This window comes from Artibeus jamaicensis, unplaced genomic scaffold (genome assembly GCF_021234435.1).
Source record: "Artibeus jamaicensis isolate MK-2021 breed Jamaican fruit bat unplaced genomic scaffold, CSHL_Jam_final contig_519, whole genome shotgun sequence".
NCBI classification, from domain to species: domain Eukaryota; kingdom Metazoa; phylum Chordata; class Mammalia; order Chiroptera; family Phyllostomidae; genus Artibeus; species Artibeus jamaicensis.
Genome location: NW_026521871.1, coordinates 25,884,052 through 25,896,018, shown reverse-complemented (window position 1 = coordinate 25,896,018; position 11,967 = coordinate 25,884,052). Strand labels below are relative to the sequence as shown.

Genomic DNA, 11,967 nt, shown 5'->3' with positions numbered 1-11,967 from the left:
CAAGGTACCGTATCTTAGGAAAAGAAATAGAAAGCCATGTGGTGGTTCTCTGCTAAAGCCCAGTGATGATTCTTCTCATGGCTGCAGGTGTTGGGGGTTGGTCCCCCCACTCTGGCCAAAGCTGCATGGTTCTCTTTGCTAAAGCTATATGGTGATTCTCTCACACAGGGCTGCAGGAGTCCTCATTCTGGCCAAAAGCTTGTGATTCTCTCCTCCATGGCTACTGCGTCTGCGTTTAAATCCCTGCGCCAGTCCTCCTTTGCAGCCCTGACTCCTCCCACAATCGGCTACGCTTGGCAGGACTCCCGTATCCTCCCAGCTTTACTGGGCTGCCATAGTGAGTCTGGGCAGGTGTGGCCCCATGGCGTGGAGCCAATCATCTCCAAGATTTCAATGCAGGTGCTGTAATGTGGGGGGGGGGGAGGCTGGGAGCTGCCTCCCAGTTACAGCGTGGGTGGAAGTTACTCCCTTCTCCCTGGCTCAAAGCATAGCCACAGCGGTTTAACATATCTGTGAAACCACTTAAAGGTTATATATATGTTAAATGACCATTTTAGAGGTTATCTGCGAAACTGTTGCTATGCAAAACAACTCAGTGGCCCTGCTCCATGTATCCCATCCTCAGAGCTCCCATATTTTTAATATTTCCTGGATACCCTGAGTTCTGGACCCCATTACAGATCCTTCTTTTGGGGGCCCCCTGGCTGTACCCTCCTACAGAAGCTTTTTTTCTCCTGATCCAGGGGCAGCTGGCAAAGGGCCAGCAAGTCAGAGCCAATTATCTCTAATGTATTTACTGCTAATGTTATTAATATAATAAATGGTTAATACAGTATTTGTGAAGATCTGTGTTCTTGGCACTGTGCTAATGTGCTTTGTCGGCATTCTTTAATTCCTTTAACTATTAAATAAGACATCATCGTATCTATTTTATAAATGAAAGAACTGAGACTCTTGGAATCGCTTTCTTCCTCCTTCACATTGAAACACATTGAAAGAGTACTACTTTTCACATCCACTCCTCATCCTATAACTATCTAGCTTCAGATTCAGATTCTCCACTGAAATTCCTCTTACTGAGATTACAAATGATCATCCAGGAGACATTTTTCAATGATTAACTCAATGACTCACCCTTTTGCATTCCTGCTTGATGGCCACTCCATCTTTATCATTTCCAGGGCCATAGTTTGTTCCAGGACCACCTCTCTGACCTATTTTTAATCTCCATATTGCCCTATGTCTCTTTTCTTATGCTGGTCTTTAAATGTGAGTCTTCTCCAGAGTCACATTCACGCCCTCTGTAATCTACATACTCATGAATGTTTCACCCACTTCCTGATCTCAGCTACCATTGAAATGCTAAAGTAGGGGGAGGAGTTCCCATGAACTTGAGACACAGATCCTTTACATGGTGAGGACCCCCTGCCTGTATCTCAGGTTCAAGTGTATGAAGCTGAATACTTGCAAACTTTTTCTGTACCACCCATCTTTCTCTTTTACATTATTTCCCTGAGGTACTGCCATCCACCCAGTTACTCAAAGCTAGAACCTGAAAGTCATGCTTGCCTCCTCCCCCTCCATCCTCCCAATTTGTACAGTATTTATTTATTTATCTTCATACAGTATTTAAGAGCCATCAATTCTACCTCCATCCTGTGGATTTAATCACTTTTCTATACAGACACAGAGAAACCAACAATATCTCTTACCTAGCTGACTGAAATAGCTCCTTCCTGGCCCTTCTTCCTCTGGTCTAGCACCTTTTACTGTTTTCGCTATGGTAGTCATAAACTTTTTAAAGCTCAAATGCAAGGGATGACATGATCAGATTTGAACTTAACCCCTTCTTTGACCCACAGTGCTCTCTAAGCTTCATTGCTCTTTGTGGATTAAACTCTAAGCTCCACAACAAAGCACTCAAAGCTCTCTGGAATCCTGTTTCTATCTGACTTTGGACCCCATTTCTTGCCACTCCCAGCTTGCTTTTCAGTTGCACCAAACTTCTTATGGTTTCCTAAACACACCAGGCCTGGGTAATTTTTTTTTTTTTTAGTATGTAATAGCCCAAAAGTCACCTCCTCTAGGAAGCCTTCCCTGATCCCTTCTGCTGGGTTAGGTGTTTCTCCTTAATGCTCCCCTATTTTCTCATGAATATTTCTGTCACCATTTTCAATAACAATTTATGATTATTCTCACATTTGTCTTCTCTACTAGTTGAGGATTCTTGGCTGAGGGCAGGAGCTGTTGAATTCCCAGGATGTAGCACATGGTGTAGGGCCTTAGTGAGTTTTGAATGAATAAGTAATTCATTTTTCCAAGGGAACATTGCAAATAAATTCCGAAACTGAAACCAAAATCTGCTGTACTCTAAAACCCATATTCTTTTCACTAATGCATTTGCACATATGAAGTGGTTTCGTGTCCTTAAAAAGCTGACATTTAGAGGGCCTATCATAAGATTTCCTTCTAATTTAAAAAATTATTTTTAATTTTTAATAATACGCTTACATGGTTCAGTAATCAAACTATAAAAATATACAGCACCAAAAACAATCAAAAGTAGGGTCTCGAAGAAAGATTTGTACATAGGTATTCATAGAAGCCTTAGTCACAATGGCTAAAATGTGAAGCAACCCAGCTGTTCGCTGATTGGTGGACGGATGAGCAAAATGTGGCATATACATCAATGGGATCTTATTTAGCCTTAAAAGGGAAGGGAATTCTGCAGTGAGCTACAACATGGTTAAACCTTGAGGACATTATGCTAAGTGAAATAAGCCAGTCACAGAAAGACAAATACTATATAATTCTGTTTTCAGGGGTTACTTGGAGTAGTGAAGTTCCTAGTGACAGAAAGTAGTGGTGGTCACAGGGGCATGGGGAAGGGGATAATGGGGAGTTAATGTCTAATGGGCACAGAGTTTCAGTTTTACAAGATAGAGAACTATGAGGATGGATGAAGGGTGGTGATGGCTGCACAACGATGAGAATGTATTTCATACCATCGAACTGTATGCTTAAAAATGATAGGATCGTAAAGTTTATGTTATGTTTATTTTACCACAATAAAAAGAAATTTAAGGCCAAAACAACAAAAAAAGGTATCGAGAAGAGTCTCATTCCCATTTTTCTTCGTCTTCCCAGTTCCTACTGCCTTTGCCCAAGATAACCAATCTTGTTAGTTTCTGTATCTCCTTCCAGGTTTTCTTTTTGCAAATGCAGTGAATATGAAGGTATATAGTGTTCTTCACTTCCTGACTCTTTAAAAGGTATTAAAACATTTTTTTAGGTTTTGTACTTTTTCGGTAAGTATTAGCAAAAAGAGCTAATCAGTACCCAGCCTGAATGAACTCGCAAGATGGAGATAAGGAAGAGGTCAGCTACTTGATGAGAGGGCAAGATAATCCTGCCTGCTCACTCCAGCTGGATTTCTCAGGGCATGCAGAGCAGAGTCCTCCAGGACAGAGCCTATTGTCCATTGTATTTCTCCGAGGCAGATTCTCAAGCTCCCCAGAGTTACCTTTTCTCTGGAACTCTCCTAGGCCACTCCCCCTGATGCAATATCTGGGTTTGGGTGGAAGGGAGGGTGCTACACAGCCCGCCCCTTCTGAGCTGTCTGTGCTGGCTCCAGTTTCTGGAACAATTCAGGCTGCACAACAGCTCAGACCTCAGCTCCAGCATCTGCGTTCTGAAGCAAGGATGGCTGGGATGGACAGAATGTTTCATTGTGAAAGGAAACAATGTTCCAGGTCAAGCTGAGTCGACCACACACAGACCCTCATGATGATTCTAGAAGAAATCTCAACGAGTCTTACCATGTGGTTTTTCTACCCCTTGATTCCATGTTTGCTCATAGGTAAGTATGATTTAGAATATAGCCAATAGACTGGGAGTTGACTATAGGTTAAAAAGGTGAACAATACTTTCCCAGGGTTTGGGGTTGCATTATATAAGCATAGAACATTGTAAGCTTGCTTTTAAAAAGGTTCTTACCTCTTAAACATCCGTCTTAAAGAAAAGATAAAGCCTGTGTTCTGTCTGGATATCTCTCTCCCAATGACCACAAAACAATGTAAAAAGATAAAGCATCAAAACAAATAGTCTAAAGGTTAGCAGAGCCCCATGCATGTTGCTGTTTATTTCATTGTCTGGTTTTATAAGTTGCAGCATAGTTATCTCAGCCTCTGTGTGTGCATTGGAGATGCTAACTGTGCAGACAAGATGTCGAGTAACGACTCGACAAAATAGACAAAGTGAATAAAAAGACATAATTTTCCTTAATAATGAGGACAGGACATAAACATTGGATACCTGTCCTGGTCACTGCAGAAAGGTAGCAGGCAGGTAGGTACTCCATAGCACCGAAAAGAAATAGTTGGTTTGGGGCACTTTCTCTGCCAGTAAGATTATACAGTTTTCTGTTTCACTCCTGGATACTTGTACCTACATGTTTTACTGTTTCAAAAATCACAGCTCTGTAGCCTTTGATGTTTCATTACATCAAATCACACTTAAGAGTAATGTCTAATTTTAATGCTCCAAGGTACTAGGCACTTTGCTGTATCAGTGGAATATTGGAGAACTTTCTGACTTTTTAATTTTTATTTACTTTTAACACTGAGAAGTAATTGTTCTAGTTAGTTTAAACCAGGCAACAAATCAGTGCTAAGGAGATCTGCAAATGTTTACAGCTTGCTTAGACATTAAATTTCTGGTGTCCCTTCCTAGTTCACCCCCAAAACCCCTCAAAACTCCCAATTGCTCAGCACATGGCCTTCAAATCTGCTGTTTGTTCATGATCCAACATATACAGGCCCTGGTCCTATTTCTCGCTACGTCTTGAAAACAAATATGCACCACAGGTGGCTGCTGTCTTCACAGTTGGCAGATTACACCCTCATAATTTCTGACCAGAAGTACCACCTGTATTTCCTTTCCCCATCCCAAGCCCATCTCCCCATCATCATTCCAGATGGTTCCCTCCTCCCCGAGATCCTTCCCAGGCTTCTCTCTCCTTTGACCCTAACTTCATTTATTCTGCCTTGGTGGGTTCCGTTTCCTGCATTGACCTGAGGGCAGAGCCTGGGCACCTTTCCTGGTGTCCTCACAGTCTGTAGCATAGGCTAAGAATGTTGCCTGCTTGGTTAGTTAGTAGATTGATTGATTAGTTGGTGGGACACATTCCTCTACGAAGCCAAAAGGAGAAGAGGGGGAGCAAATGAGAATGGGAAAGACCAGCATTTTTTAATTATTATTTTTAATTTATTGATTTGTGAGAGAGAAAAACATCTATTTGCTGTCCTACCTACTTATAGATTCATTGGTTGATTCTTATATGGGATATTGAACATGCAACCTGTTTCAGGACAACAGGGCAACACCCTAACCAACTGAGATACCTTGCCAGGGCCAAGGCCAGCATTTTTTAACTTGACATTTTCTTCAGTGAGGCAATCTGATCTTTTAAGCCTTTTCCTGATAACTTGTGTTTCAAACAGACCCGGAGTAGAGTATGTTCTTCTGATACCTATAAACTTACACAGAGTTTTTAAAAAAATGGGATTGGGGGGGAGACTGTAGTTGAACAATAATAAAATTTTAAAGTATTTTTTAAAGAGAGAAAAAAATGGTAGAAACCACAAGGATGTCAGAGCCAGAAGGACCTGTATGTGTGTATTGCCTTACTAGCTCAGTGACTGTATCATCATATAACTTCAGTTTCTGCATCTGTGAAATGGTCAAAATACACGACATCTTGAGGTTGGAAAGGGTTAAATGAGATGATGTAAACAAAAGCACTTTGAAAGTGTCAGTGTGCCCCATTCCATGTTAGTTGTTACATGTGGGTTATGCAAACAAATGATGGTGTCAGCAGATAATTGCTTTAGCTGAGGTTGCCGTTATGTAGCTTTTTAAAATTATATTTTATTGATTATGCTATTACAGTTGTCCCAATTTCCCCTTTTACTGTCCTCCACCCAGCACTGCCCACTCCCTCAGGCAGTCCCCACACCAGCATTCCTGTCCATGGATCATGCAAATATGTTACGTGGCTATTCTGTTTCCTGTGCTGTACTTTACATCCCCACAGCTCTTCTGCAACTATCTATTTGTATGTCTCAATCCCCTCACTTCTTTACCCACATTTCCCCATACCTCCACCATCTGGCAACCATCAAAAGACTCCATATCCATAATTCTGTCTCTGTTTTTCATTGCTTAGTTTGTTTTTGAGATTCGAGTGTTGATAGATATGTATTTATTGACATTTTATTGTTCATAGTTTTGATCTTTTTCTTAAATAAGTTCCTTTAACATTTCAAATAATAATGATTTGGTGATAACGAACTCTTTTAGTTTTTTCTTGCCTGGGAAACTCTATCTGCCCTTCAATTCTAAGTAATATCTTTGCTGGGTAGATCAGTTTTGACTGTAGGTCCCTGCCTTTCATGACTTTGAATATTAATTGCCATCCCTTCTAGCCTGCAAAATTTTTGTTGTTGGTGGTGGTGGTGGTTTATTTATTTATTTATTTATTTAAGAAATCAGCTGATAATCTTATTGGTACTCTTTGTAGGTAACTCTCTGCTTTTCTCTTGCTGCTTTTAAGATTCTTTATCTTTAACATTTGGCATTTTAATTATGATGTGTCTTGGAGTGGACCTCTTTGCATCCATCTTGTTTGGGACTCACTGTGCTTCCTGGATTTGCATGTCTATTTCCTTCACCAAATGAAGGACATTTTCTTTCATTAATTTTTTCAAACAGATTTTCAATTTCTTCCTCTTTCTCTTCTCCTTCTGGCGCCCCTATGATGTGAATGTTGGACCTCTTGAAGTTGTCCCAGATGCTGCTTACACCAGCCTTATTTATTTTTGAATTCTTTTTCTTCTTGTTGTTCTGATTGGGTTCTTTTCTTTCTTTTCTTTTTTTTGCTTCCTTATGTTCTAAATTGTTGATTGGATCCTCAGTTTCATCTACTCTGCTGTTGTTTCCCTGTAAATTGTTCTTTGTTTTGCTTAGTAGCTCCTTCATTTCTGACTAGATCTTTTTTATACTGTTGAGATTCTCACTAATTTCTTGGAACATCCTTATAACCATGTTTTGAACTCTGCATCTGACAGATTGCTTATCTCTTTTTTGTTTAGTTCTTTTTCTGGAGTTTTGATCTGTTCTTTCATTTGAGCCATATTTCTTTGTCTGCTCATTTTGGCAGCTTCTTTGTACTAGGTAGAGCTGCTATGACTCCCTGTCTTGGTAGCATGGCCTAATGTAGTAGGTGTCCAGTAGGATCCAGTGGCACAGCTTCCCCAAGACCCACGCTCTGTACTTAAGGTGTGCCCTTCTTGGGGACTGAGTATACCCTCCTGTTGTAATTGAACCTTGTGTGCTGTAGTCAGGTCAATGGGAGGGATTTACCCAGGCCAGTCAGCTGCAAGAACTGGCTATGACCATGTATCACCACCCTCTGCCCTCCATGGAGGATCAGCTGTGCAGAGGCAGGGTGGTAATGCTCCAATATGGTCTGTAGCTGTCCTCTTGGGTGTGCAGACTCTTGGGTTTTCCGGATGGTTCAGGCCAAGGTCAGCACCTACTCGTGTGTTGCCTGGAGCAACCCTGTCTGAGCTATAGAGTGACCTGAGATGGCTGCTACTTGTGCTGAGCTTGGAGATTCCCAGGCAAACCAAGCTGTGAATCTAGGCTGGCTGCTGTTAATGCTGTGCCTGGGGCAACTTAGCAAGAAGTATGGGGGTTGGGAGCTCACTGAGGCCAGCTGTTGCTTGTTTGAGAGGATTTAGTAAGTTGTGAAGCATGAGCCAAGATCAGCCATTCTTATAAAAAAGCCACTGTTAACAGCTGTATGTTGGGTGGGGTGGAGCCTCAGAGGATCTTGAGGGTCAGGCAAACAGTGTTAGCCAGGCTGATGGAGTCTCAGACATGGCACCCACCTGCAAGCTCTGTGGGGGGAAGGCTCAGAAAAGGGATAATAGCCTCTGCCCTACTTTATGTCTGGGAGATAGCTCTCCCCCAGCTCCCACTTTGATGCCAGAGACTTCAGTTCTTCCCTGTGTGCCACTGGTGCCTTTCAAGCTGTTACCCCAGTGCTGGAGCTCAGAGGGAGTGAGTCTGTGTGGGTTCTTTAAGGGGAACTACTTCAGCCTCCAGCTCCAGCAGTTTCTTTCACTGACTCAATCCCTGCTGGTTTGTGAAGCCAGAAGTTATGGGGATTTATCTTCCTGTCACTGGAACCCTGGGCTGGGGGGCCTGGTGTGAGGCTGGAATTCCTCGATCCCAAGATATCCTTCCTAAATTTTTATCCACCACATGTGTATGTGGGACCAGCCTGTTCCACTTCGCCACCCCTTTTCCCACTCTGGATGAATGTGCTTTCTTTAATCCCATAGTTATCAGACTTTCATTCAACTTGATTTCTGACAGTTCTAATTGACGATTGTTCTATAATGTAGTTGTAATTTTGATGTGGTTGTGCGAGGAGGTGAGCCATGTTTACCTATGCTGCCATCTGGACCAGAAGCCCCAGTCCTTGGTTTGCCTTTATGCAGTTTTGACCATTTCCTCTGGACTGTGTAGATAAATTCTGCAAATTCTGAATGAACTTCTGTTAGTTACTTTAGGTCTCTAGACAAATGGGTAGAGTTCTTGCTCTCTTTTGTAGAATTGATTTGCCTTGCTCTGTCTCTTCCAAATAATAGTATGATTTAGGAAATTGATCCCTACTATCAATAATAATAAGAAGAATAACATGATGATAATCACAGCACCATTTCTGAGCATACACTGTTATCTTAGATTAGCAAAAGTGTTCTCTTAAGTTCTCACGTTAGTCCTTCAAGTAGGTGATATTATCCTCATTTTACACACTGTGAAACAAAGACTCAAAGAGGTTCAGTTATTTGCCCAAGTATATACCATCTAGTAAGTGGGAGAGACCATCTAGTAAGTGGGAGAGTTGGGATTTGACTCAGGTTTGGTTGGCTCCAGAGCCTGTGCCCTTTGTAATTCTGTGCAGAAGAAGCTGAGACATCGAAGTAGGTCAGAAAAGGAGGAGAGGGATGAAGTGAAGGGAATAAAGAGGATGGTGCTACCTTTTCTGATGCATTTGCCATAAGGGCTGTTGAAAGTAAAAGTGGCAGAAGAGGTCCCAAATGAGGCTCATTGACAGAAGACTCAGTGGGGGGAAGTCAGCGTGGCCTTTCATTTGGAGAGGCAATTTTTGCCTGGAAAGTGTGCCCAAGGGCTTTGTGCTGTACAACCTTTGTCAATGATTCAAGCTTTTAGAAAATACGTGTTCAGCATAAAATTCAGGGCAGCAAAAAGTCTAATTTAAGGTGGACAAGGATTAGAAAAGCATAAGTCAGGCCAAGGCTTGGTTCATTTGTTTAGTTTTCATTCATTTCACATTTCTGAGCCCCACCTATGTGCCGGGTTCTGGGCTAGGTGCTGGTTAGAGATGAATAAAACAAAGTCCTTTGTCTTCAGGGAACATAGAGCCTGCTGGGAAATACATTTAGGTCTTTTGGCATCTGGGGATTTATTGTTCAGTTTTAACTATTCTTTGGCCACCAGAGGTTAGGTCTAGATTAGTGTTTCTCAGTCTCAAATATTTATTGGAATCATTGGGAAGCTTTTAAAACTATTACAAATGCCAGAATTTCACAGTCAGAGATTCTGATTTAATCAATCTAGGGTGCTGCCCTGGTGCTGGGATTTTTCAAATCTCCTTGGGACTCCTTAGAGAAGTGGTCTATTCCAAAACTGGGCAGAGAAAATACAAGTTTGGAGTGTATGTAAGAAAGTGCTAAAAAAGGGATAGAGGCTTAAATGTGACAAGTATCCTGGATTGGATCCTGGAGAAGAAAAAGATAGTGGAAAAATCAGCAAAATTCAAGTAAACTTTAGAATAACATACCAATGTTGATTTCTTAGTTTTTACAACTATGACATGGCTGTATCAGGTATTAGCATTAGAGAAGGCTGGCAAAGGGTATACAGGAACTCTGTGTACTGTGTGCACTTGTTCAGTATATATAAAATTATTCTAAAAATAAAGTATATTAAGTCTTTACAGACTTATGAGAATAAGTCAAAAGGACACAGGAGCTAATCTGAAAGAGCTCCCATTGGCCAAAGCTGGAACAAGTTGAGTAACAAAATGAATAAAAATAGACTGAAATAAATGAGCCCAAACTGACACAAATGAATAATTCAATAAATAAATGGTGGAAAGAAACAGTTCTTCCTTACAGAGTTTCAATTAATAAATAGATAGTCGATATTGGAACAGCAGAGAAGTAATTGTTGCAAGCAATATCCACCAACAGAAACTAAAAGTAATGGATGAAAGTTTGAGGAAAAACAGGATATTTGCATAGTGTCAAAGTATCTCCCCTAATTGATTTATTAACAATAAGGGGGAAAATGGTAGCTTTACAGTGGAGAAACTGCCTTAATCAAGTGATTAAGGTTAATGTCATTAGTAAGACATATTAACATCATGCACTCCTTGTGAGTACATGCCAAAAATACACAGTCAAATCAAATCATGGAAAAACATGGAACCCAAACTGAGGAATAGTCTACAAAACAATTGACTGGTAGTCTTAAAATTTTGCAGTCATGAAAGACTGAGGAAGACTGAGAATAGTTTGGAAGAGACTAACTAGATATGACAACTAAATGTGAGATCCTGGATTGATTCCTGAAATAAAAAGTGGGAGACATCAGGGGAAAAACTGGTGAAATAAAAAAAAAATACTGAAGCTTAATTAATAGCATTGTGCTAATGTAAGTATCTTAATTTAATAATTGTATTATGGAAGGCTGTATAAATACATATGTAAGGCTGAATGAAGGGTGTATTTGTTATTGAACCCCAACACATGAGTCCATCATCCTACATGCACTGACTAAAAGAAATAACAAGCAGGGGCAGGGGTTTGCAGTGGAGAAAGGAAGGATCGTATAATTTATTATTACCTAATTGTCCAATCTGGACTATAGCTGAGCTCCTGCTCTTAAAAGACCCAACTCCCCAGTGGCATACAGGTCACATAGGGCAAAATCACAAGACACTGTTGGTTAGGGGTTCCACTCCTGTTAAGAGCTGATGAGTTGGAAGTGAAATAAGGCTAAAAAATCATTTCTTTATGTCTTGAAGACAGCTGTGAGGTCTGCTCCAATGTCTGTCTGTCTGGTTTCATAGAAAAATAGCCAAAGGGTTATTCCACCTAAGGGCTCAGGAGCTGTAACATAACTTAGGTCAAGATATTATCGTTAGCCTGCCAGAGCTCCAGAGCTCATGACTGTTAGGTCTTCTGCAGCCTCAAGGGTTAATGATTATCAGGAGGAAAGTCTGAGTCTATGAGGTATGTAGAGAGAGTGTAAAAAATGATTTCTAAAGCTACGGTCACAAATCAAATCAAATCAAAATCATGAGGACTCTCCATTTCATATGGTAGCTCACTGTACTATTTTGTAACCCTTCTATAAGTCTGAAATTATTTGAAAATGAAATTTAACAACAACAGAGATTCTAATGAGCAGCCAAGGATGATGAGAACCACTATGTAGTCTCTCTACCAGTGCTTCTCAAATTTTAACACACATATGAATTACCTGGAGACTCTTGTTAAAATGCAGATTTTGGTTCAGTACGGACTGGGGTACAGTCTCAGAGCCTGCATTTCTAATAAACTCCTGGGGAATGTGATGCTGCTGATCCTAAGACCACACTTTAAAATCATGAAGTGCCACTTTTCTGAGGCATGAATTTGTTTGCAAACCTTTTGAAGCTTGTGTGTGGGCATTAGGTACTCAGGCAGTGAGTGATGCCAGCAGACTGCTTAGTGGACAAGTTCTAGGTCAGTCTTACTCTTTTCTTCTTCTGGTGATAAACAAGGTAATTCTCTTGAAATGATTTACATTATTTTAGGGCATAGTGTC

At 40.8% G+C, this 11,967-nt stretch overlaps 1 protein-coding gene across 1 annotated transcript in view; it reads left to right on the top strand.

The window, feature by feature from the left end:
* The first annotated feature begins 3,664 nt into the window (after positions 1 to 3,664).
* Positions 3,665 to 11,967, top strand: part of IL20RB (interleukin 20 receptor subunit beta) — a 31,603-nt gene continuing 23,300 nt past the window's right edge. Inside the window, exon 1 of the mRNA XM_037139280.2 lies at positions 3,665 to 3,859. Coding sequence (XP_036995175.2) covers positions 3,784 to 3,859 — 76 coding nt within the window. The 5' untranslated portion in view covers positions 3,665 to 3,783. The remainder of the gene's footprint in view (positions 3,860 to 11,967) is intronic.